Source organism: Opisthocomus hoazin, chromosome 7 (genome assembly GCF_030867145.1).
Source record: "Opisthocomus hoazin isolate bOpiHoa1 chromosome 7, bOpiHoa1.hap1, whole genome shotgun sequence".
NCBI lineage: Eukaryota > Metazoa > Chordata > Aves > Opisthocomiformes > Opisthocomidae > Opisthocomus > Opisthocomus hoazin.
Genome location: NC_134420.1, coordinates 2,283,925 through 2,308,040, shown reverse-complemented (window position 1 = coordinate 2,308,040; position 24,116 = coordinate 2,283,925). Strand labels below are relative to the sequence as shown.

General features: G+C 69.5%; 2 protein-coding genes across 4 annotated transcripts; both read left to right on the top strand.

Moving 5' to 3' along the window:
- Nucleotides 1–1,685: 1,685 nt before the first annotated feature.
- Nucleotides 1,686–10,837, top strand: GRK2 (G protein-coupled receptor kinase 2). 2 transcript variants are annotated; one of them, XM_075426545.1, is made up of 21 exons: nt 1,686–1,982; nt 3,182–3,258; nt 3,901–3,974; nt 4,272–4,373; nt 4,662–4,736; nt 5,246–5,307; nt 5,615–5,666; nt 5,940–6,031; nt 6,346–6,445; nt 6,550–6,628; nt 6,732–6,862; nt 7,198–7,292; nt 7,370–7,477; nt 7,568–7,634; nt 7,858–7,958; nt 8,034–8,100; nt 8,184–8,279; nt 8,356–8,518; nt 8,607–8,743; nt 9,189–9,299; nt 9,843–10,837. In XM_075426545.1, the coding sequence occupies exons 1-21, from the start codon at nt 1,870–1,872 to the stop codon at nt 10,002–10,004; spliced, it is 2,064 nt and encodes a 687-aa protein (XP_075282660.1). In that variant the 5' UTR covers nt 1,686–1,869; the 3' UTR covers nt 10,005–10,837. The 2 variants fall into 2 exon arrangements, with proteins under 2 accessions (XP_075282660.1, XP_075282659.1); XM_075426544.1 differs by having other exon boundaries at nt 1,688–1,982; nt 9,186–9,299.
- A 1,015-nt stretch (nt 10,838–11,852) lies between these two features.
- Nucleotides 11,853–24,010, top strand: ANKRD13D (ankyrin repeat domain 13D). 2 transcript variants are annotated; one of them, XM_075425666.1, is made up of 15 exons: nt 11,853–12,009; nt 14,380–14,515; nt 14,590–14,714; nt 15,836–15,881; nt 15,957–16,100; nt 17,530–17,719; nt 17,881–17,947; nt 18,020–18,101; nt 19,100–19,161; nt 19,244–19,374; nt 20,960–21,117; nt 21,198–21,344; nt 22,450–22,613; nt 22,713–22,792; nt 23,192–24,010. In XM_075425666.1, exons 1-15 carry the CDS (start codon nt 11,920–11,922, stop codon nt 23,433–23,435), a joined length of 1,866 nt encoding a protein of 621 aa, XP_075281781.1. In that variant the 5' UTR covers nt 11,853–11,919; the 3' UTR covers nt 23,436–24,010. The 2 variants fall into 2 exon arrangements, with proteins under 2 accessions (XP_075281781.1, XP_075281782.1); XM_075425667.1 differs by lacking the exon at nt 19,100–19,161 and having other exon boundaries at nt 19,259–19,374; nt 23,192–23,277.
- Nucleotides 24,011–24,116: the final 106 nt, after the last annotated feature.

The window sequence follows — 24,116 nt, the reverse complement described above, 5'->3', positions numbered from 1 at the left end:
GTAGCTGCCGTTTTTCCTTTGCAATGAACGGTCGGTCCAAAGAACCTCTCTCTAGGGCAGCAGAGAGCTTTTTGCACTTTAAAAAAAAAAAAAAAAGACAAAAAACAAAACAAAAAAAAAAAAAAACAAAAACAAAAAAAATCCCACACATAAAAAAAACACACACAAAAAACAAAAAAAAAAAAAGGAAAAAAAGGTTGGAATCTTCTTTTGGGTCCCTATTTTATTTCCCTCCCTGCCTGTGAGCGGACGCTCCCCCTCCCTCGCCCCGGTGTCAGGACCCCCCCCTGCTCCCCCCGCAGACAGCACAAACCGGCCCAGCCCCTGCCACCGCTCCCCAGCCCTGCGGGCAGGGGGTCCCGGGAGGGCAGCCCCCCCCCCCCCAACCCCTGCTTCAGAAGCAATAACGGAGGAGGAGGAGAGAGAGATGACGGCCGCCGAGCCTTCGGCCTCAGCGCGGGGGGCTTGTGGGGCGGCCGAGGCAAGGGGCCGATGGCGGTGGGCTTCGAGCAGAGAAGACCCCCCCCACCCCGGGTGTGAGGAAGAGCGGGGCGAAGGCCTCCTGCCTTAGTCTCTCGCAGTGGCTCCCGTGGAAGACGTCGGAAGAATTTGAAGCTTTTCTTTATTTTTTTTTTTTTGTTGTTGAGTTCCGCAATGAGAAAAGGTAAAAGTTGGGGGAGAGCTTAGCGGGAGCTAAGAGACTGCGGCGGGCGAGCCCCTCGCCGCCACGGGCAGGGGGTGAAAAAGCCACGAGGAAGACGATAAAAAAATGAAAAAAAACAAAAAAAAAAAAAAGAAGAGAATTATATATATAAAATCACTTAGTGATTTAAAAGCAACCCAGACTGCTCCCCGAAGACGACTCCTGCAAGAAAAGTCACTCGTTTAAGGGTTTGGTTGTGTTTTTGGTTCGGTTCGGTTCCTCCCCCCCTCCCCTCCCCGTCCCTTCCCCACCCCCGGAGAAATATTGTAAATATATATTTTTTTGTTGGCGATTTAGAGTCCATCTCTGATGTTCGTGCTTTAAAATTAAATGTAAGCATTAAGGGTAAAAGCAAACCAAGTCTTACGCTCTCTCAGTCGGTAGGGTCGGGGCCGGGGGGTGCTTGGCCGGGGGCAGGGGGAGGGGAGCCAGTTCGTAAATTTTATTATTATTATTAATTATTATTATTTTTGTTCGTTTCTGGGCTTTTTTTGATCGGTTTGGTTTGGTTTTCCCTTTTCCTGCGCGTTCTCCGATGCCGGTTCTAGAGAGGAGCTTTGCGGGGTGACCTGTTAGCCCCGGGCGGGGGGCGGGACGCTCCCACCCTCCCCAGGGGAACATTTGGTTTCTTGGGGGGGGATTTATTTTTTTTTTTAATAAAAAAATTGAAAAGCAAATCAAAAAGCCGGTGTCTGTCTGCGGGGGAGGGGGGGCGCGCCCGTGGGTCCTCCTCTCCCCCCCCGCCCACGCCGTCCCGGGCGTGGCTCTGTCCCCGTCTCCCCCCGCGGGGGAGAAGTGGTTTGTCCCCGCTGTCACTCACCCGCGGCGGCACCCCGACGGCCACGCCCCCGGTGGGCGGGGCGGACCTGGCCACGCCCCCCTCCGGCCCGCGGCGGCGCCGCCTGCCCCACCCGCGCGCCCACGGCCACGCGCGCGGCCACGCGCTCCCCTCAGGCCGCCCCCCCCACACACACGCCATGGCCCCCCGCCGCTGAGGCCTCTCCGCGCCGGGCCCGGGCCCGGCTCCGGGCTCCGTCCCGGGGGCCATTCCGGGTCCGCCCCCGGTTCCGGTTCCGGGTCCCGGTTCCGGTTCCGGGTCCGTCCGGGTCCGGGCCGGCGGCGGTGGGCGGTGGGGCCGGCGGCGGGGGCCGGCGGCGCGGCGCAAGATGGCGGACCTGGAGGCGGTGCTGGCGGACGTGAGCTACCTGATGGCCATGGAGAAGAGCCGCGCCGCGCCCGCCGCCCGCGCCAGCAAGCGGATCCTCCTCCCCGAGCCCAGGTGAGGGCCCCGCCGCTCCCCCGGGCCTGCCCCGCCGCCCTCGGGCCGGCTCCCGCTGCGCCGAGCTCCCGGCAGCACCCCGCCTGCTCGGCCGGGGCGGGCAGGGCGCAGGCACCCTCCCGTTCCCCGTGGGCACCCACCTGTCTCCCCTGGGCACCCACGCATCCCCCGTGGGCACACACACATCTCCCGTGGGCAATCTTCCGTCCCCCGTGGGCACCCACCTGTCCCCTGTGGGCACACACGGGTCCCCGTGGGCACCCACACATCCCCCTGGGCACTCTTCCGTTCCCCGTGGGCACCCACGGATCCCCCATGGGCACACTCACGTCCCCCGTGGGCACCCACCTGTCCCCCGTGGGCACACACGGATCCCCATGGGCACCTGCATGTTTCCCTTGGGCACCTGGCCGTCCCCCGTGGGCACCCACACATCCCCCTGGGCACTCTTCCGTTCCCTGTGGGTACCCATGGATCCCCCATGGGCACCCAGCCGTCCCCCGTGGGCACACACACATTTCCCACGGGCAATCTTCTGTCCCCCTGTGGGCACACACGGATCCCCGTGGGCACCCTCACATCCCTCTGGGCACTCTTCCATTCCCTGTGGGCACCCACGGATCCCCTGTGGGCACCCGGCCGTCCGCCGTGAACACACACACATCTCCCTGGGCACTCTTCCATTCCCCGTGGGCACCCACGGATCCCCCGTGGGCACACAGCCGTCCCCTGTGGGCACACACATCTCCTGTGGGCAATCTTCCGTCCCCCGTGGGCACACACAGATCCCCATGGGCACCTGCATGTCCCCCATGGGCACCCACACATCCCCCTGGGCACTCTTTGTTCCCCGTGGGCACCCACAGATCCCCCGTGGGCACCCTCACGTCCCCCGTGGGCACCCCTCCGCCCCCCGTGCACACACACACGCGGGTGCAAGCACCCAGCACACGCACGGACGCAGGGCCCCGCGCCCTCCCCGCGATGCTGTGCGTGCCCCGCGCGTGTCCACGGTCCCGGTGGGCGCGGGAGCTCTGCCCTCCCCGTGCGCACCCACCCTGCTTCACAACGACCCTCACCGGGGCCCAGCAGCCCGTCACGCTTTGGGGGGGACACACAAGCTGGGGTTGGGGGGACACGGGGAAGCTGGGGGGCACATGGGGCAGGCGCGGTGCTGAGCCCCTCCGGCGTCTCCCCAGCATCCGCAGCGTCATGCAGAAGTACCTGGAGGACCGGGGGGAGGTGACATTCGACAAGATCTTCACGCAGAAGATCGGTGAGCTGGGGGACACGGGGGTGGGCACCCACCGACGCGGGGGATGGGTGCTCACCGTGTGCCTGGCCAAGGTGGGCTGGGCGGCTGCGCTGGTGGGCAGCGGGAGTGACCGTGGCCGTTTTCTTCTGCCCCTGGCACGGCCTGGGCGAAGGGAAGGGGCTGAGTGGGGGTGCCTGGGGGCTGTGTGATGCAGCCCCCTGCCCCACGTCCCCCACCCCACGTCCCCCACCCCGTCACTTCCCCCAGCGCGGCCGCTAACCGTCCGGGGCAGGAAGCGCCTCTCACTTCCTCCCGGCGGTTTCCGGGCACGTCGGCCCCACGGCAGCCTGCTCCGTGATACCCGCCCGTGCCCCTGCCCCATCGCTCCCCCCCACTGTGCCAACCTCCTGGCTACCCCACAGCACCGCTGCCCCACAGAGCCCTGTGGCACTGCCCCGCTGCTCCCGGGGCCGGCCGGCGTCCTCGCCTCGTCGCCCTGCCGGTCCCCAGCGTGGCACTTCCCCTTCCCCGAGCCAGGCACGGGGGTGGCTGCGGGGACACATGGGCCCTGGGGACGTCCCTGTGCCCCTTGGCGTGGGCTGTGGGGCACGGGCTGCTGCTCTGGGGCGGGCACGTCTCACGCCACGGCTCTGTCCCTCGCAGGGTACCTGCTCTTCCGGGACTTCGCCTTTAACCAGGCGGAGGAGGCCAAACCCCTGATGGAGTTTTACGAGGAGGTGAGGTGGGGGGGACCCACCTGGACGCACCCCCCGTGGTCACGAGGAGGGCTGGGGGTGGGACTTGGTACCCACGGGGCCCACAGACACGGTGCCGACAGCACGCAGAGTGCCCCGGGAGCCGGGAGGTGATGCTCTGGGTGCCCAGGGGACGCGATAACCGTCAGGTGCCCGTGGGACCTGGTGCCCAGAGGGGCCGGAGCCGTGATTCCCGGCGTGCCAGGTCCCGGGGGCCACCCATCCCGGCGTGGGGTGAGGGCTGCACCCCTGTTACCACGAGAGCTCTGCCCTTGCCAGATCAAGAAGTATGAGAAGCTGGACTCAGAGGAGGAGCGAACCGCCCGGAGCCGCCACATCTTCGACCATTACATCATGAAGGAGCTGCTGGCCTGCTCCCACGTGAGTGCCGTGCTGTGCCGGCGCGACAGCCGGCTGAGGTACCGGGGTGGGGTCCCCAGCGCGGGGCGGGGGGATGTACCCAAGGGGCCTGGTACCCGGTGTCTTCAGAGGGAGCTCCAAAGCCACCGCTGACTCTGTTCCGGGGGCCACGGACCCAGCCCCGTGGAGTTGGGGTTCCTCCGTGGGCTCCCCTGCTCGTGCAGCCCTGCCTGGTCTCCTTGGGGCTGCCTTGTCTCCGTGCCCCCGCCCCTTCTGCCCAGGGTGACACGGTCCCATCTTGCCCCGCAGCCTTTCTCCAAGAGTGCCACGGAGCACGTCCAGAGCCGCCTGAGCAAGAAGCAGGTGCCCCCGGACCTCTTCCAGGTGGGCATCACCCGGGACAGAGAGGGGCTCCCTGCCACCTCTGGTACTCGGGGGGTTAATCCTTACGGGACAGGGGGGCTGGTGGTGACAGGGGCCTCTGGAGGTAGGGGGGGGTTCCCAGGAGGTACCAGCACCCCGAGGGATGGCAAGGGGGTCCCCAGCAGGTTGGGAGTGAGGGGGATTGCCAGGGGTCCCCGTGGGGTTGGCACTCAGGAGACTGGGGGTAACAGGGGGGCTCCTCAGAAGGTGGCAACTGGGACATAGAGGTGGCAGACATAGAGGTGACCTGGGGTGACAGCGGGGTCCCCAGGTGGTGATGTTGAGGTCCCCAGAGACGCAGGTGACCCTGGGTGGCAGAAGCATCCCCAGGGGCCTGGCAGTGACGGGGCGGCAGCGGGGATATGTGAAATCCCAAGCATGGAGGAGACCTCACGTAATGATGGGACCCGGGGGGTATGGGTGACCTGGGTGGCACCAGGGACCCAACGCTGAGCCCTCTGTCCCCCCAGCCCTACATTGAGGAGATCTGCCAGAACCTGCGCGGGGGCATCTTCCAGAAATTCATCGAGAGGTGAGCTGGGGGACAGTCCCACGAGGGTCGGGGTGTCCCATCCCGCTGGGGACCAGGGTCTTCCGGCCCAGAGGAGAGCTGGGGGTCCCTTCTGAGATAGGAGCTCCAGGGGTGTCTGTCCCCAGACCGGGGACTCAGGGGGATCTTCTCACCCCCAGGTCTGGCCCGGGGTCTGTGTTCCCAGACGGGGGTCCTGGGGGGTGCTGCCCATCTCCAGACAAGTCCAAGGGGCCCTTCTTCCCTGCGATGGATTTTGGGGGGGTCTCTCCAGGGGCTCCACTCTTGCCCTCTCTGTGCTTCGTTGCAGTGACAAGTTCACGCGGTTCTGCCAGTGGAAGAACGTGGAGCTGAACATCCATGTGAGCAGGGACCCCCGTGCCTCTGGGCACCCTGGGGTGCTTCCAGGGAGGGGGACATGGGCACGGTGACGAGGTGGCTGGCGCGGGTACCCTGGGACGACCACCCCGTGGGGACTTGTGGAGCAGCCTCCGTGTTCCTCACCTGGGGAAACTGAGGCAGGGCGTGGGACCCGCCACGGCCACACGCAGCTCTCGGGGTAGGGCAGGTGCCGTGGGTCCCAGGTGTCCAGGCTCACCCCTGCCTCCTCCTCCTCCTCCTCCTCCCCTCTCCAGCTCACCATGAACGACTTCAGCGTTCACCGAATCATCGGCCGCGGCGGTTTCGGGGAAGTCTACGGCTGCCGGAAAGCGGACACTGGCAAAATGTAACGGGGGGATGTTCCGTCACGGGGGGCCGGAGGGATCGTGCGATGGGTGGAGGGGGGGCCCCGGGGCGGTGGCGGTGGTCCCAGGGGTGTCCGCCGTGGTGTTTCCGTGACGACGGGGGGTTGCAGAAGTATTGCCATGGCGACGGGTCTCTGGGGGATGCGGGGACGTCACGGCCGTGGGTGGTAGCTGGATGCGGTGATGTGGCCGTGGGTGCGGGCGGCGGAGGGACGCGATGGCGTGGCCGCGGTTGGCGGAGCCGTGGCGGTGGCACCGGAGGGAGGTGGCAGCAGCAGGGACTCCTTGCCCCCAGGTACGCCATGAAGTGTCTGGACAAGAAGCGCATCAAGATGAAGCAGGGCGAGACCCTGGCCCTCAACGAGCGCATCATGCTGTCCCTCGTCAGCACCGGGGTGAGGGCAGGGCTGGCACCCCGGTTCCGGGCTGTGGCACGGGCGAGGGGAGGGGGTGTCCCCGGGGTCCCGCTGGCACTGTGTGACCCCCTCTCTCCTGCCAGGACTGCCCCTTCATCGTCTGCATGTCGTACGCCTTCCACACGCCCGACAAGCTCAGCTTCATCCTCGACCTCATGAACGGTGAGAGACCCCAGGGCCGCGGCTGGCCTGAGCCGCGGGCTCGAAGCCCCCTGCCCGCGCCGTCCCCGTGGCAGCTGGTGACAACGGGTCCGTGTCGCCGCAGGAGGAGACCTGCATTACCACCTGTCCCAGCACGGCGTCTTCTCCGAGGCGGAGATGAGGTTCTACGCGGCCGAGATCATCCTGGGCCTGGAGCACATGCACAGCCGCTTCGTGGTGTACCGCGACCTCAAGGTGACCGACCCCACGGGCACCCACGGCACCGCGGGCACCCTCAGACCCTCAAGGAGCTCTCAGACCCCGTGGGGACTCCCCGCACCCATGGGCACCCCCGACTGACCCTGCAAGAACACCCCCCCCCCCCAAAACTCGATGGGCACACTTGGGACCCTGTGGGGATCCCACCTCAGGGGGCACTCACAGACTCCACTGGCACTTCCCAGTCCCACGGACACCCCCAAACCCCACAGAGCACCCCAGCCTGAGCCATGCGGGCACCCCCAGCCTCGCCACCTGCCCCGTGCCCGCGGGCAGCGCTCGGGCTCAGGGCTGGCGCGGTGTCTCGGCAGCCGGCAAACATCCTCCTGGACGAGTTCGGGCACGTCCGCATCTCAGACCTGGGCCTGGCCTGCGACTTCTCCAAGAAGAAGCCCCACGCCAGCGTGTGAGTGTGCCCACGCCCCTGCCCGCCCTGCCCACCCGCCTGGCACGGCCCCTGACCCCGCTCTGTGCCCCCCGCAGGGGCACCCACGGGTACATGGCTCCCGAGGTGCTGCAGAAAGGAGTGGCGTACGACAGCAGCGCCGACTGGTTCTCGCTGGGCTGCATGCTCTTCAAGCTGCTCCGGGGGTGAGTTATGTGGGCACGGGTGGGTGCGGGAGGGCACGGGTGGGTGCGGGTGGGCGCCCACCGAGTTCCCCTCTGCCCTCGCGGCCACAGGCACAGCCCCTTCCGGCAGCACAAGACGAAGGACAAGCACGAGATCGACCGGATGACCCTCACCATGGTGAGCTGGGGCACCCCTGTGCCCCCTCCGTCAGCTGGCAGAGGCCTGGGGGGGCACCCGGGGCGTGGGGGGGGCTGTGCCTGCACGGGACTGGGCGCGCACGTGCCCGTTGCGCACGCGTGTGCGTGCCTTGGCGCCTGAGCCACGTGTAAGCGTGCGTGTGCTGCTCCGTGTGCGTCCCCGTGCGCCGCGGCGACGCGAGCGAGCGTGCCCTCTCCCGCAGGCCGTCGAGCTGCCGGACTCCTTCTCCCCCGAGCTGCGCTCCCTGCTCGAGGGGCTGCTGCAGCGGGACGTCAACCGGCGGCTGGGCTGCATGGGGCGCGGGTGAGTGCCAGCGGGCACGGCGCGGGCACCGCCTGGGGCGGGAGAAGCCCCCCTCACTCCCCCCTCGCTCCCCAGGGCTCAGGAGGTGAAGGAGGAGCCCTTCTTCCAGGGCCTGGACTGGCAGATGGTTTTCCTGCAGAAGGTGAGGGGCACGATGCCAGGGTGTGGGAGGGGGTACGGGGGGCGCGGGCAGCCACCCCTCCGCAACCCCTCTGCTGCCTGCAGTACCCCCCGCCCCTGATCCCGCCCCGCGGCGAGGTCAACGCGGCCGATGCCTTCGACATCGGCTCCTTCGATGAGGAGGACACGAAGGGCATCAAGGTACCGGGGTGGGGGGGGTGAGGCGATGGGCAGCCCCTCATCCGACTGCCCACCCACCCACCCACCCACCCGCCAGCTGCTGGAGAGCGACCAGGAGCTGTACCGCAACTTCCCGCTCACCATCTCGGAGCGGTGGCAGCAGGAGGTGACCGAGACCGTCTTCGACGCCGTCAACGCCGACACCGACAAGCTGGAGGCTCGCAAGAAGGCCAAGAACAAGCAGCTGGGTCATGAGGAGGGTGAGTGGGGCCGGGTGCTCCCCACAGCCCCCAGCCCCCCGGACCCCCCCGGGCTGACCCTGCCTCTCCCCCGGCGCGGCGGGCGCAGAGTACGCCATGGGCAAGGACTGCATCATGCACGGGTACATGGCCAAGCTGGGCAACCCCTTCCTGACGCAGTGGCAGCGCCGCTACTTCTACCTCTTCCCCAACCGCCTCGAGTGGCGCGGGGAGGGCGAGTCGCCGGTAAGGCGGGCGAGGGGGGGGGCTGCGGGGTGGGCACGGCGCTCAGCGGGCACGACTCGGCGCTGGCGGGCGGCAGGGGGGCACAAAGGGGGCACGGGGTGGGGTGTGGGGGGTGCTAAGTGACAGGACAAGGGGCAATGGGCACAAACTGAAGCAGAGGAAGCTGCAGCTGAACCCGAGGAAGAACTTCTTCCCTCTGAGGGTGACGGAGCCCTGGCCCAGGCTGCCCAGGGAGGCTGTGGAGTCTCCTTCTCTGGAGATCTTCAAGCCCCGCCTGGACGCGGTGCTGTGCAGCCTGCTCTGGGTGACCCTGCTTGGGCAGGGGGTTGGGCTGGGTGACCCCAGAGGTCCCTTCCAGCCCCAAACATTCTGTGATTCTGTGCTCTTGAAGGCTACGGGGGCTTGGGGGGGCTGGGGGCGAGGGCTGAGCCTGTCCCCCCAGCAGTCCCTGCTCACCATGGAGGAGATCGACTCGGTGGAGGAGACGCAGGTGAAGGAACGCAAGTGCATCCTGCTCCGCATCCGCGGCGGCAAGCAGTTCGTGCTGCAGTGCGACGTGAGTCCCGGGGTCACCGGCCCCCCCCCGACAGGCGCTAGCCACCTTCTGCCCCGCACTAGCCATCTCACCCCGAGTGCCAGTTGCTCCGGCCGGGCACTGGCTGAGCTTCACTGGGCTCTAGCCACCTCCTGCCAGCTGGTAGCCATCCCCTCTGCCAGGCCCTAGCCACCTCCAGCCCACCACTAGCCATCCCCCACCAGGCCCTCGCCACCTCCAGCCCACCACTAGCCATCCCCCGCCAGGCCCTCGCCACCTCCAGCCCACCACTAGTCATCCCCCGCCAGGCCCTCGCCACCTCCAGCCCACCACTAGCCATCCCCCGCCAGGCCCTAGCCATCTCCAGCCCACCCCTAGCCATCCCCTGCCAGGCTCTAGCCACCTCCAGCCCACCACTAGCCATCCCCTGGTGGGCCCTCACCACCTCCAGCCAGCTGCTGGCCACCTCTCGCTGCCCGCTAGCCCCCTCTGACCCCTCACGGGCCGCGATTAAAGCTCGGGGCCGCCCGGGGCGCGGGGCCTGACGCGCGCGCTGCCCCGCAGAGCGACCCGGAGCTGGCGCAGTGGCGGAAGGAGCTGCGGGACGCGCAGCGCCAGGCGCAGCAGCTGCTGCAGCGGGTGCCACGCATGCAGAACAAGCCCCGCTCGCCCGTGGTGGAGCTCAACAAAGTGCCCTTCGTCCAGCGCTCCGCCAACGGGCTCTGACCCCGCGCCCCCCCCCCACCCCTCCACACACCCCCCCCCCCCCGCCTCTAATTTATTGGGTTGGGTTCCCCCGTGCCCCCCTCCCCGCTCCTTTGCCTCGGCCCCGGGGTCTGGCGGCGGAGGACGCCGGGCGCGGAGCTCCCCAGCGTGTCTGTGTCCCCCCCCTTGCTCCCACCCTCTCCCAACTCTCCGGCTAAGATGAAGGCAGCCCCCCCGCGTCCCCTTGCTGTGCCCCCCCCCCAGCTTCGCCGCCGCTGTGTGTGCCAAATGGGGGGGTGGGTGCCCAGCCCCCCCGGCCGGGCAGGGAACCGGCCAGCTCGTTGCACCCCTTTGCCCGCCCCCCCCGGCGTGTGGGTGCCCAGTCCTTGGTGTGTGTGTGCGTGCCCGGGGGGGGGGACCCCCTGTAAATACTGTGCCCCCCCCCCCCCCCCATTTCCCCCCTGGGCTGTGCCCCCGCCCCTCCTGCCACCCCCCTGGGCATGGGGGGCACCCCCTGCCTCCCCTCCAGGCACGGGGGGCACCCCCATGCGCCCCCCCCCCACCCGAGCTGTGGGGTGGGGGGGGGCCAGGGAGGTGGCTGAGGAGTGGGGAGCAGGTGGGATCCCCCCCAAATCAGCCTCGTGTGATGCTGGCCCCCCCCCCCAGGGACCCCCCCGACCCACCCCTGTCCCTGGCAGCGTCTGTAAATATTGGTCTCGGGTCACTCTGCTCCAGGGGCCGGGGAGGGGGCACCGGGCGGGGCTGGGGGCCCCCCCCCGAAAGAGATTTTAATGAGCAGAGACGCGGGAACGCAAAAAAAAAAAGAGTTTTTATAATAAAAATCTGGAAAAACACCCCCCGGCTGCACCTCATTTGGAAGGGGGGGGGGGCAGAGATGTCCCTGGACCCCCTTGGGGACACCGTGCCCCAGCTCGCTGTCACCGCTGGCCATGCGGGGGGTGCCTGCGTGCCCCCCTCCCCGTGCCCGGTGTTGGGGGGGGGGACTCTCCGGTGTCTGCTCGCAGGGTTGTGCCTCCACCGCGGAGCCAAACAGCCCCCCCGCACCCCCCGGCAGCTGCCCGCACCGGGGCACCGGGGGAGTCCCGGGGTGCCCGGGAGGAGATGGCGGGGAGGGGGCGGCCCCCGGTACCGGGGCAGGAGCGGGGTGACGGGTTTCCCGGGGCCGCTGGTACCGCTGGTAGCAGGGGTGGGGGGTGGGGGGTGGGAGGCCGCGGGTGCCGGGTGCCCGGTGCCGGGTGCCGGTGCCCCGGGGGCCGCTCTCCCCGGTGCCGGTTCCGGGTGCCCGTGCGCCGGTCGCTCTGCCCGGTTCCGGGTGCCGGTTCCCGGTTCCCCGCTGCGCCCGGTGCCGGGTGCCGGTTCCCCCCGGTTCCCGGTTCCCCACCGTGCCCGGTTCTGGGTGCCGGCTCCCCGCTCTGCCCGGTCTGTTCCCCGCCGTGCCCGGATCTGGGTGCCAGTTCCCGGTTCCCGGTTCCCCTCTCTGCCCGGTGGCCGGTTCCCCGCGGTTCCCGGTTCCCCGCCGCCGTGTCCGGTGCCGGTTCCGGGTGCCAGTTCCCGGTTCCCCGCGGTTCCCGGTTCCCGGTTCCCCGCCGTTCCTGGTTCCCGATTCCCTGCTGTGCCGGGTGCCGGTTCCCCGCCGTTCCCGGTTCCCTGTTCCCCGCCGCCGTGTCCGGTGCCGGTTCCCGGTTCCCCGCGGTTCCCGGTTCCCGGTTCCCCGCCGTTCCCGGTTCCCCGCTGTGCCCGGTGCCGGTTCCCGGTTCCCCGCCGTTCCCGGTTCCCCGCTCTGCCCGGTGCCGGCCCCGCCCCCCCCGCCCCGCCGCTCTGCGCCGCCGCCGCCGCCGCCCCCGCGCGCGCAGCCATTGCGGGCAGGCCCGGCCCGGCCCGGCTCGGCGCTGCGGCCCCGGGGCGATGGTGCGGGATGGCCCGGCCCGCAGACACCTTCCCGCTCCACCGCCTCGTCTGGCACAACCGGCACCAGGCGCTGGACAGCGCCCTGCGCTCCGGAGCGGTGCGCGCCGCCGGCAGCGGGAGCGCGCCCGGGGCGGGGGGGGGACCGGGAGCTGCCGCGGGGGGTGGCTGGGGGGGGGGACCGGGCACCGGGAGCTGCCGGGGGGCTGCGGGGGGGACAGCGGGGGGCTCGGGGAGCGGGCACAGGGGTCTGGGAGCGCTGGGGGGGACTGGGGGGGACTGGAGGGGACTGGGAGCGCTGGGGGACTTGGGGGGGATGGGGAATACCGGGAGCACTGGGGGGACCGGGGGGGACGGGGAGTACTGGGAGCACCGGGGAACTGGGGGGGATGGGGAGTACTGGGAGCCCTGGGGGGACTGGGAGCACTGGGGGGACTGGAGCACTGGGAGTACTAGGGGAGACTGGGAGCACTGGGGGGACCGGAGCACTGGGAGTACTACGGGAGCACTGGGGGGACTGGGAGCACCGGGGGACTGGGGTGGATGGGGAGTACTGGGGGACTGGAGCACTGGGAGTACTAGGAGAGACTGGGGTGACAGGGGGGACTGGGAGCACTGGGGGGACCGGAGCACTGGGAGTACTAGGGGAGACTGGGGTGACAGGGGGGACTGGGAGCAGTGGGGGGACCGGGGGGGACGGGGAGTACTGGGAGCACTGGGGGGACCGGAGCACTGGGAGTACTGGGGGAGACTGGGGTGACTGGGGGGACTGGGAGCACTGGGGGACTGGGGTGGATGGGGAGTACTGGGGGACTGGAGCACTGGGAATACTAGGGGAGACTGGGGGGACTGGGAGGGATGGGGAGCACTGGGAGCGCTGGGGGGACTGGAGGGGACCGGGAGCGCTAGGAGAGACTGGGAGGACTGGGGGGACTGGGAGCACTGGGGCGACTGGAGCACTGGGAGTACTAGGGGAGACTGGGAGGACTGGGGGCACTGGGAGCACTGAGTGGACTGGAGGGGACGGGGAGCACTGGGGGGACTAGGGGAGACTGGGAGCGCTGGGGGATTTGGGGAGGGTGGGGACCACTGGGAGCGCTGGGGGGACTGGAGCGCTGGGAGTGCTAGGGGAGACTGGGAGCACTGGGGGCTGGGAGGACTGGGGACAATTGGGGGCACTGGGAGCACTGGGGGGGGACTGGGAGCACTAGGGAAGACTGGGGGCACCGGGAACTGGAGGACTGGGAGCGCTGCGGGGGACTGGGATACTGTGGGACTGTAGCACCAGGGGGCTGGAAGAAACTGGGAGTGCTGGGATTGGGGTACTGCGGGCACTGGGGTAGGAGCACTGGAGGTACAGGGAGACTGGGGGTACTGGGGCACTGGGAGAAGGGGGGACTGGGAAACCGGGGCACTGAGAGCAGTGGGGGGCAGGGGGCTCTGGGACAGGGGTACTGGGATCATAAGGGACTGGGAGCACTGGAGATAAGAGGGGGACTGGGAGGTTGGGGGCTCTGGGAGCACTGGGAGCACTGGGACAGGGTACCAAGGTATTAGGGGACTGGGAGACTGGGGGGACTGGGGGCACTGGGGCAGGGTACCAAGGCATCAGGGGACTGGGAGCACTGGGGGTATAATGGGAAGCACTGGGACTGCATGGCTGGGGGTAGGAGGACTTGGGGGCTGGGGGCACTGGGGGACAGGGGGCACTGGGGAATGGGGCACTGGGGAATGGGGGGCACTGGGACACGGGGGGCACTGGGGGACAGGGGGCACTGGGGGATGGGGCACTGGGGAATGGGGGGCACTGGGGGACGGGGGGCACTGGGGGACAGGGGGCACTGGGGGATGGGGCACTGGGGAATGGGGGGCACTGGGGGACGGGGGGCACTGGGGGACAGGGGGCACTGGGGGATGGGGCACTGGGGAACGGGGGGCACTGGGCCACTGGGCACTGGGGGACAGGGGCCACTGGGCACTGGGGGACAGGGGGCACTGGGCACAGGGGGACAGGGGGCACTGGGGGACGGGGCACTGGGGGACAGGGACCACTGGGCACTGGGAGACAGGGGGCACTGGGGGACGGCGGGCACTGGGGAACACTGGGCACTGGGCACTGGAGGATGGGGCACTGGGGGATGGCACACTGGGGGATGGTGGGCACCGGGCACAGGGGGACAGGGGGCACTGGGGGACAGGGACCACTGGGCACTGGGAGACGGGGCACTGGGGGACGGGGGGCACTGGGCACTGGGGGACAGGGGGCACTGGGGGATGGGGCACTGGGAGACAGGGGGCACGGGGTGGGGACTGGGGCTCGGAGGGGCCCAGGAGCTGGTGTGGGGAGAGGGACCAGGGGACAGGGGTCCGGGGACCAGCACCCGGGTACCGGAGCTGTGCCAGGCCAGTGGGCACTGGGGGGGCCGCTGGGTGCCTGGGACCCCCCAGTCCGTCACCAGTGACCCCACAGCACGACGTGGAGCTGCCGGACCCCCGCGGGCGGACCCCTCTGGAGCTGGCCGTGTCGCTGGGTCACCTGGAGTCGGCGCGGGTGCTGCTGCGGCACAACGCCAACGTGGGCCGGGAGAACGCCAACGGCTGGACGGGTACGGGGGCACGGGGACCCCCCGCCGGCGGGACCACCGGGGTGGGCACGGCTGACGGTACCCCCGCTCCCCAGTGCTGCAGGAGGCCGTCAGCACGGGGGACCCCGAGATGGTGCAACTGGTGCTCCAGTACCGCGATTACCAGCGGGCGACGCGGCGGCTGGCCGGCATCCCCGAGCTGCTGGGCAAACTGCGCCGGGTACGGCCCCGGGACCCCCGAGCGGCCCCGGGACCCCCCTCTCCTCCGCGACCCCGCGCCTGCCGCTGGGACCCCTGGCTTGGCCATCCCTGCTGGGCCCCCACCCAAGACCCCGCTCTCCCAGGTCGCCCTGATCCCCACCCAGGACCCCAGTAGGGACCCCCATCCCTACCCTCAAGGCTCCCCATCTCCCCAGTAAGCCCAGTAGGGACCCCACGCTCCTCCACACCCCCCCTCCTGTCCCCAGGTGCCCCTGATCCCCACCCAGAACCCCAGGTCCCCTGATCCCCACCAGCACCCCGGTAGGGACCCCCATCCCTACCCGCTAAGACTCCCCATCATCTCCCCAGTGAGCCCAGCAAGGACCCCCCACTCCTCCACCCCCTGTCTTCTGTCCCCACCCAGGCTCCCAGGTCACCCTGATCCCCGCCAGGACCCCAGTATGGACCCCCATCCCTACCCCCAGGACTCCCCATTTTCCCAGTGAGCCCAGCAAGGACCCCTCACTCCTCCACACCCCCCCTCCTGTCCCCAGGTGCCCCTGATCCCCACCCAGGACCCCAGCAGGGATCCCCATCCCTACCCCCAAGACTCCCCATCATCTTCCCAGTGAGCCCAGCAAGGACCCCCCACTCCTCCACACCCCCTTCCTGATCCCCACCCAGGACCCCAGTAGGACCCCCATGCCTGCCCCCAAGACTCCCCATCTCCCCAGGGAGCCCAGCAGGGACCCCCAACTCCTCCACCCTCCCCCTTCCCCGTCCTCACCCAGGGACTCCCCACTCATCCACCCCCCATCTTGTGTCCCCACCCAGGCTCCCAGGTCCCCCTGATCCTCACCCAGGACCCTTGTAGGGACCCCCATCCTGCCCCCAACACTCCCCATCATCTCCCCAGTGAGCCCAGCAAGGACCCCCCACTCTGCTGTCCCCACCCAGGCTCCCAGGTGCCCCTGATCCCCACCCAGAACCCCAGGTCCCCCCTGATCCCCACCAGGACCCCAGTAGGGACCCCCATCCCTATCCCCAAGACTCCCCATCTCCCCAGTGAGCCCAGCAGGGACCCCCCACTCCCTCAGCCCCCCCCCCCCCCCTACTCTGTGACCCCCTCCTCTCTTCCAGGCCTCCGACTTCTACGTGGAGATGAAGTGGGAGTTCACCAGCTGGGGTGAGCGGGGCCGGGGGGGTTTGGGGGGGGGGTGCCCCCCTGGCCACGTCGCTGACGGGGTGCCCGCGCCCGCAGTGCCGCTGGTCTCCAAGGTCTGCCCCAGCGACGTCTACCGGGTCTGGAAGCGGGGCGAGAGCCTGCGGGTTGACACCACGCTGCTGGGCTTCGAGCACATGACGTGGCAGCGCGGCCGCCGCAGCTACATCTTCAAGGGGGAAGGTCAGCTCCTGCGAGACCCCCAGGAACCCCCCCGGGACCCGCCGGTGTCCCAGGGATCCCCCAGACCCCATATGCTATAAATACTCCCCCATAAGGACCCCGGATCCATGATAAGGACCCACTGGGGGCCCCAGTTGCCCCTCCCAGCATCCCTGGGGACCACCTCAGCCCCCCCCATCACGCCAGGGACCCCCAAGGCTGGCAGAGAGAGGACCCCAAGACTCCCCATCATCTCCCCAGTGAGCCCAGCAAGGACCCCCCACTCCTCCACATCCCCCCTCCTGATCCCCACCCAGGACCCCAGGTGCCCCTGATCCCCACCAGAACCCCAGGTCCCCCCTGATACCCACCCAGGACCCCAGTAGGGACCCCCATCCCTACCCCCAAGACTCCCCATCATCTCCCCAGTGAGCCCAGCAAGGACGTTGGGGTGGCGACGGCGGGCGCCATGTCCCCAGGTCCCCCCTGATCCCCACCCAGGTCCCCAGGTCCCCCCTGATCCCCACCCAGGACCCCGGTAAGGACCCCCATCCCTGACCCCAAGACTCCATCATCTCACCAGTGACCCCAGCAAGGACCCCCCACTCTCCTGTCCCCACCCAGGCTCCCAGGTCCTCCTGATCCCTACCCAGGACCCCAGTAGGGACCCGCATCCCTACCCCCAAGACTCCCCATCATCTCCCCAGTGAGCCCAGCAAGGACCCCCCATTCTCCTGTCCCCACCCAGGACCCCAGCTGCCCCTGATCCCCACCCAGGTCCCCAGGTCCCCCCTGATCCCCACCCAGGACCCCGGTAGGGACCCCCATCCCTACCCCCAAGACTCCCCATCATCTCCCCAGTGAGCCCAGCAAGGACGTCGGGGTGGCGACGGCGGGCGCCATGTCCCCAGGTCCCCCCTGATCCCCACCAGGACCCCGGTAGGGACCCCCATCCCTCACCCCAAGACTCCCCATCATCTCCCCAGTGAGCCCAGCAAGGACCCTCCTCTCTCCTGTCCCCACCCAGGACCCCAGGTGCCCCTGATCCCCACCCAGGTCCCCAGGTCCCCCCTGATCCCCACCTAGGACCCCGGTAAGGACCCCCATCCCTGACCCCAAGACTCCATCGTCTCACCAGTGACCCCAGCAAGGACCCCCCACTCTCCTGTCCCCACCCAGGCTCCCAGGTCCCCCCTGATCCCCACCCAGGACCCCAGTAGGGACCCCCATCCCTACCCCCAAGACCCCCCATCATCTCCCCAGTGAGACCAGCAAGGACCTCCCACTCTCCTGTCCCCACCCAGGACTCCAGGTCCCCCCTGATCCCCACCCAGGACCCCGGTAGGGACCCCCATCCCTACCCCCAAGACTCCCCATCTCCCCAGTGAGCCCAGCAAGGACTTCGGGGTGGCAAGGGCGGGCGCTGACCCGTGGTCCCCCCCGCACGCAGAGGAGGGAGCGGTGGTGATGGAGGTGGACCACGACAAGCAGGTGGTCTACACGGAGACCCTGGCCCTGGCCCTGCACGAGCCCGACCTGCTGCTGGCGGCCATGCAGCCCTCGGAGGAGCACGTGGCCGGGCGGTTGACGTCCCCCATCGTCTCCACGCACCTCGACACCCGGAACATCGCCTTCGAGCGGTGGGGCTGCCGAGCCGCGAGGGTGCCGGGGTGGGGTTGGGGGACCCCCGGCGCGGCGGAAGGGGAACCGGGCACCACGGGGAAGGAAACGCTTGGGCAAGAGGGTGAGGAGCCCCAGCCTAGAGGAGGAGGGTGATGGTGGACGCCTTCCTCCTCCCCAGGAACAAGTCGGGGATCTGGGGCTGGCGCTCGGAGAAGATGGAGGTGGTCAGCGGCTACGAGGCCAAGGTGGGCACGGCGGGGGGCCGGCGGGGGGACCCCGCGGTGCCCGGTGGCGGGGCTGACGCTGTCCCCGGGCAGGTGTACAGCGCCAGCAACGTGGAGCTGGTGACCAAGACCAGGACGGAGCATCTCTCCGACCAGGACAAGTCACGCAGCAAAGGTGACAGCCCCGTCGGCCAATCGGGGAGCCCGCCCGGGGTGGGGGGCACGCCCCCTCCTGGTGCAAGGCCCGCCCCCTCGTGCAAGGGCCACCCCCTGCTTGGGTGGGACACGTGGGCAGGCGTTGGGTGGCACGCTGGGTGACGTTGACCGTGTCAGGCGTGGGACAGGGTGCTGGGTGTCCCCCGTTGGGCGTGGGACAAGGTGTGGGGTGTCACCCAGCAGGTGTGGGACAGGGTGCTGGGTGTCCCCCGTTGGGCGTGGGACAAGGTGTGGGGTGTCACCCAGCAGGTGTGGGACAGGGTGCTGGGTGTCTCCCATCCATCGGGCGTGGGACAGGGTGTGGGGTGTCACCCAACAGGTGTGGGACAGGGTGCTGGGTGTCCCCCCTCCATCGGGCGTGGGACAGGGTGTGGGGTGTCACCCGTCAGGCGTGGGACACTGTGGGTGCTGGGTGTCACCCATCCATCAGGCATGGGACAGGGTTTGGGATGTCACCCATCAGGTGTGGGACACCAGCTGCTGGGTGTGACATGTTGGGCGTGGGACACCGTGGGTGCTGGGTGTGACACGTCAGGTGTGGGACAGGGTGCTGGGTGTCCCCCATCCATCAGGCATGGGACAGGGTTCTGGGTGTCACCCATCAGGCGTGGGACACTGTGGGTGCTGGTTGTCACCCATCAGGCGTGGGACAGGGTGCGGGTTGTCACCTGTCGGGCATGGGACAGCGTGGGTGCTGGGTGTGACACGTCAGGTGTGGACAAGGTGTGGGTTGTTGCCCACCAGGTGTGGGACAGCAAGGGTGCTGGGTGCCCCCCATCCATCAGGCATGGGACAGTGTGCTGGTGGTCACCCATCAGCCGTGCGACAGAGTTCTGGGTGTCACCCGTCAGGCGTGGGACAGCGTGGGTGCTGGGTGCCCCCCACCCCCCCAGGCGTGGGACAGGGCGCGGGGTGCGCACCCCTGCACCCCCGCACCTCCCCTCTCTCCCCGGCCAGGCTCCAAGACCCCCTTCCACTCCTTCCTGGGCATCGCGCAGCAGCACGGCACCCACAACGGGGTGAGTGGCCGGGGCGGGGGGACCCCCCGCGGGGCTGGGGACCCCATGGGCGGGGGGCTGAGCGGTGCCGGTGCCACCGCAGGCGCCCGTGCTGCAGGCTGCCAGCCCCACCAACCCCACCGCCATCACCCCCGAGGAGTACTTCGACCCCCACTTCGACCTGGAGACCCGCAACATCGGGCGCCCCATCGAGATGTCCAGCAAGGTGCAGAGGTGAGGCCACCGCCCCGGGGTGACGGGTCTCAGGGGACGTGGCACTGGGGTGTCAGGGCCCCTGGGGGTGAGGACATGGTCCCCAGGATGTGGCATCGGGGTCTAAGGACCCATGGAGGTGGTGACCTTGGCCCTGGGATGGTGGCATCAGGGTCTAAGGACCCATAGAGGTGGTGACCCGGTCCCCAAGATGTGGCACTGGGGTCTAAGGACTCATGGAGGTGGTGACCTGGGCCCTGGGATGGTGGCACTGTGGTTTAAGGACCCATGGAGATGGTGATCCGGTCCCTGGGATGTGGCACAGGGGTCTAAGGACCCGTGCAGTTGGTGACCCGGGTGCTGAGATGTGTCACTGAGGTTTCAGGGCACCTGTACAGGGTGTTGACACTGTCCTGGGGACATGGCCCTGGGTGTCAGGACCCGGGAGGTGGTGACGGGGTCCCAGGGGACATGGCCCTGGGTGTCAGGACCCGGGAGGTGGTGACAGGGTCCCAGGGGACGTGGCCCTGGGTGTCAGGACCTCGGGGGCGGTGATGGGGTCCCGGGGAACCTGGCCCTTGGTGTCAGGACCAATGCAGGGTGGTGATGGGGTTCCAGGGGACCTGGCCCTGGGTGTCAGGACCCGTGGAGGTGGTGATGACGGGGGTCCCAGCGGACCTGCCCCTGGGTGTCAGGACCAATGCCGGGTGGTGACAGGGTCCCAGGGGACGTGGCCCTGGGTGTCAGGACCTGGGGGGGCGGTGATGGGGTCCCAGTGGACCTGGCCCTGGGTGTCAGGACCTGGGGGGCAGTGATGGGGTCCCAGGGGACATGGCCCTGGGTGTCAGGACCCGGGAGGCGGTGATGGGGTCCCAGGGAATGTGGCACTGGATGTCAGGACCCACGTGGGTGGTGATGGGGTTCCAGGGGACCTGGCCCTGGGTGTCAGGACCTGTGGAGGTGGTGATGACGGGATCCCAGGGGACATGGCACTGGGTGTCAAGACCCATGGAGGTGATGATGGCATCCCAGGGGAAGTGGCACTGGGTGTCAGGACCAACATGGGTGGTGACATGGTCCCAGGGGACCTTGCCCTGGGTGTCAAGACCCATGGAGGTGGTGACGGGGTCTCAGGAGATGTGGCCCTGGATGTCAAGACCCATGGAGGTGGTGATGGGGTCTCAGGAGATGTGGCCCTGGGTGTCAGGACCCGTGGAGGTGGTATGGGGTCCTAGTGGACCTGGCCCTGGGTGTTAGGACCCGGGGGGTGGTGATGGGGTCCCAGGAGACCTGGCCCTGGGTGTCAGGACCCGTGGAGGTGGTGATGGGGTCCTGGTGGACGTGGACCTGGCCCTGGGTGTCAGGACCCGTGGAGGTGGTGATGGGGTCCTGGTGGACGTGGACCTGGCCCTGGGTGTCAGGACCCGTGGAGGTGGTGATGGGGTCCTGGTGGATGTGGACCTGGCCCTGGGTGTCAGGACCCGTGGAGGTGGTGATGGCATCCCAGGAGATGTGGCCCTGGGTGTCAGGCCCCGGGGGGTGCTGACGGGGTCCCGGGGGCCGCGGCCCTGGGGGGGTTCCCGCGCCCACGCCGGTGCCCGGGCAGGTTCAAGGCGACGCTGTGGCTGTGCGAGCAGCACCCGCTGTCGCTGGCGGAGCAGGTGACGCCCATCATCGACCTGATGGCCATCTCCAACGCCCACTTCGCCAAACTGCGCGACTTCATCACCCTCAAGCTGCCTCCCGGCTTCCCCGTCAAGATCGGTGAGGGAGGGGCAGGGTGGTGGCTATTGGGGGGCGGGGCCTATCCGGGGGGCGGGGCCACTGACCCCTGTACCCCCCAGAGATCCCCCTCTTCCACGTGCTCAACGCCCGCATCACCTTCAGCAACCTCTGCGGGTGCGACCAGCCGCTGGGCTCGGTGCGGGTGTGTGCCCCCCCCCACCCCCCTGGCGCCCACCCCCCCGGCACCCAGCCCCCCAACCCCAGAGGTGAGGCGGGGGGGGGGGGGGGGGGGGGGTGCCCTGGGGGGCCGGGGTCTGCTGTGGGATGGGGGGGCGGGGGGGTCTGCGGGGGGTGGGGGTCCTCCCAGGGTCTGTGGGTGCAGGGTGGTGGGCACTGGGGGTGGGGGGATCCCCGGGGTGGGGGTGCTGGGTGCCGGGGGGGTGCGCGCGGGGCGGTGGGTGCTGCGGGGTGCCAGGGCCCGTGGGCCCACCGTGGAGGCGGGGTGGGAGTGGGCTGGGGGTGCGGGGGGCTGAGGGACACGGGGGGCACATGGGGGTGGGGTGGGGTGGGTGTGGGGTGCCGTGGGATGCCGTGGGGTGCTGTGGGATGCTGTGGGGTGCCGTGGGGTGCTGTGGGTGTGGGGTGTCGTGGGATTCCGTGGGGTGCCGTGGGATACTGTGGGGTGCTGTGGGGTGTTGTGGGTGTGGGATGCTGTGGGTGTGGGGTGCCATGGGATGCCATGGGGTGCTGTGGGTATGGGGTGCTGCGGTTGTGGGGTGCTGTGGGTGCTGTGGGATGCCGTGGGGTGCCGTGGGTGTGGGTGGGGTGCCATGGGATTCTGCAGGGTGCCGTGAGATGCTGTGGGGTGCCGTAGGTGTGGGGTGCTGTGGGTGAGGGGTGCTGTGGGGTGCTGTGGGTGTGGGTGGGATGCCATGGGATTCCACAGGGTGCCGTGGGATGCCGTGGGGTGTCGTGGCTGTGGGGTGCTGTGGCTGTGGGGTGCCATGGGAAGCCGTGGGGTGCTGTGGGTGTGGATGGGATGCCGTGGGGTGCTGTGGGATGCCATGGGTGTGGAATGCCATGGGGTGTCGTGGGATTCCGTGGGGTGCTGTGGGGTGCTGTGTGACACCGTGGGGTGCCACGGGTGTGGGGTGCCGTGGGATGCCATGGGGTGCCATGGGGTGCTGTGGGATGCCATGGGGTGCCGTGGGATTCCGTGGGGTGCTGTGGGGTGCTGTGTGACACCATGCGGTGCCATGGGTGTGGGGTGCCGTGGGATGCCATGGGGTGCTGTGGGATTCCGCGAGGCGCGTCGGGCTCAGGGTGCGTCGGGGTGCTGACGGCGCTGGGGGGGGGCGGTGGGCGTGGCAGGCTGGCCCTTCCCGTGCGAGGTGGAGGCGGGGGTGTTCGAGGTGCCGGCGGGGTACACGGTGCTGGGCGCGGGGCGCAGCGAGCCCCTGCGCGACGAGGACGACGACCTGCTGCAGTTCGCCATCCAGCAGAGCCTGCTCGACGCCGGCACCGAGACCGACCAGGTGCGGCCCCGCCCCCGCCCCGCCTGGCCCCGCCCTCCCCGCGGCAGGCCACGCCCCCTCTGCGCAGGCCCCGCCCCTCAGCCCCGCCCTACCCCGCAGGTGACCATTTGGGAGGCGCTGACCAACACCCGCCCGGGCACGGACCCGCCCCCTTACGATGAGGACCTCCAGCTGGAGCGGTGAGGCCCCGCCCACGGGGGGGGGGGGCGTGGCCTGAGACTGCCCCACCCACTCTGCCTGGGGCGGGGCCAAGGCAGGAGGGGGAGGCGCCTCGGAGGTGTCAGGGTGGGGGTGGAGGGGAGGGGGCGCCCCTGGGGGTGTGGCCTAAAGGGGCGAGCCCGGGAGGGTGTGGCTATAGTGGGCGGGGCTAAGTGCGGGAGTGGGTGTGGCTAGCAGGTGGGTGGGGTGAGTGGAGAGGGTGAAGGGCGGGGTGGCCACCCGGGGCGGGGCGCGGGTGGGGCGCTGTGGGCCACGGGGGCGTGGTCTCTGAAGAGGCGTGGCTTTCACGATGGGGCGTGGCTTAGACGATGGGCGTGGCCTCCGAGAGCAGGGCGTGGCCACAGCCGCTCTCCCCGCAGGGCCCTGCAGGAGAGCATGCTGCTGCAGGCAGGCCCCAGCGCCGACCCCCCTCCGGTGGCCGAGGCCCCCCCCGGGGCGGGCGGCCCCAGCCCCCCCGTGCCCCCCGGTTACGGCAGCTTCGCCGAGCAGCTGCGGCTGGCCATGGCGCTGTCGGAGCGGGAGCAGGAGGAGCGGGAGAGGCGGCGGCGGGAGGAAGACGAGGAGCTGCAGCGCATCCTGCGCCTCTCGCTCACCGACAAGTAGAAAGTGGGGAGCCGCGGGCGGGGACGTCGCGCCTCGGGGGGCACCCCCGCGCGGGGACGGGGACGCCCCGCCGGCATCGCCTCGAGTGGGGGGGGGGGTCGGCCCCCCGTGGACATCAGCCCACAGCGGGACACCTCGACGCGGGCACGGCCCTGGCAGGGTGACACCCCTGTGCCAGGGACCCCCCCGCGATGTGGGCGCAAGCCCCCCGCACTGGGGGGGGGAATTGATCCAGGGATCCTCCTACCCCCGGGGACCCCGGATCCAGGGATCCCGCCAGGCTCAAACCTCAGCCCAGGGACCCTGATCTGGGGGGACCCCCCTCCCCAGGGACACCCCCTACCCCCAGGACCCCCACCCTAGGGACCCCCCCTTCGCCCCTGCTCTTCGGTGTTGTTCGTGGACCCTGTGGAGGGGCAGGACGGGCCCGGGCGACCCCGGGGCTGACCCCTGTTTAACGGCACCCCAGCTTGGGGGGCTGCGGGGCCAGGCAGGGACCCCCCCAGGCCTCGTCCCTCGGTGGCAGGGGGGGGGCCGGGGGGCCCCGGATGTATGTACATATACATATACATATATATATATATACAGCTGTGTGCAGACTGTGCCTGGCGGGGTGATGGGTGGGATGGCCGGGGGGGTGGAGCCAGCAAGCATGTGGGGGGCACCCATGGGACCCCGGGG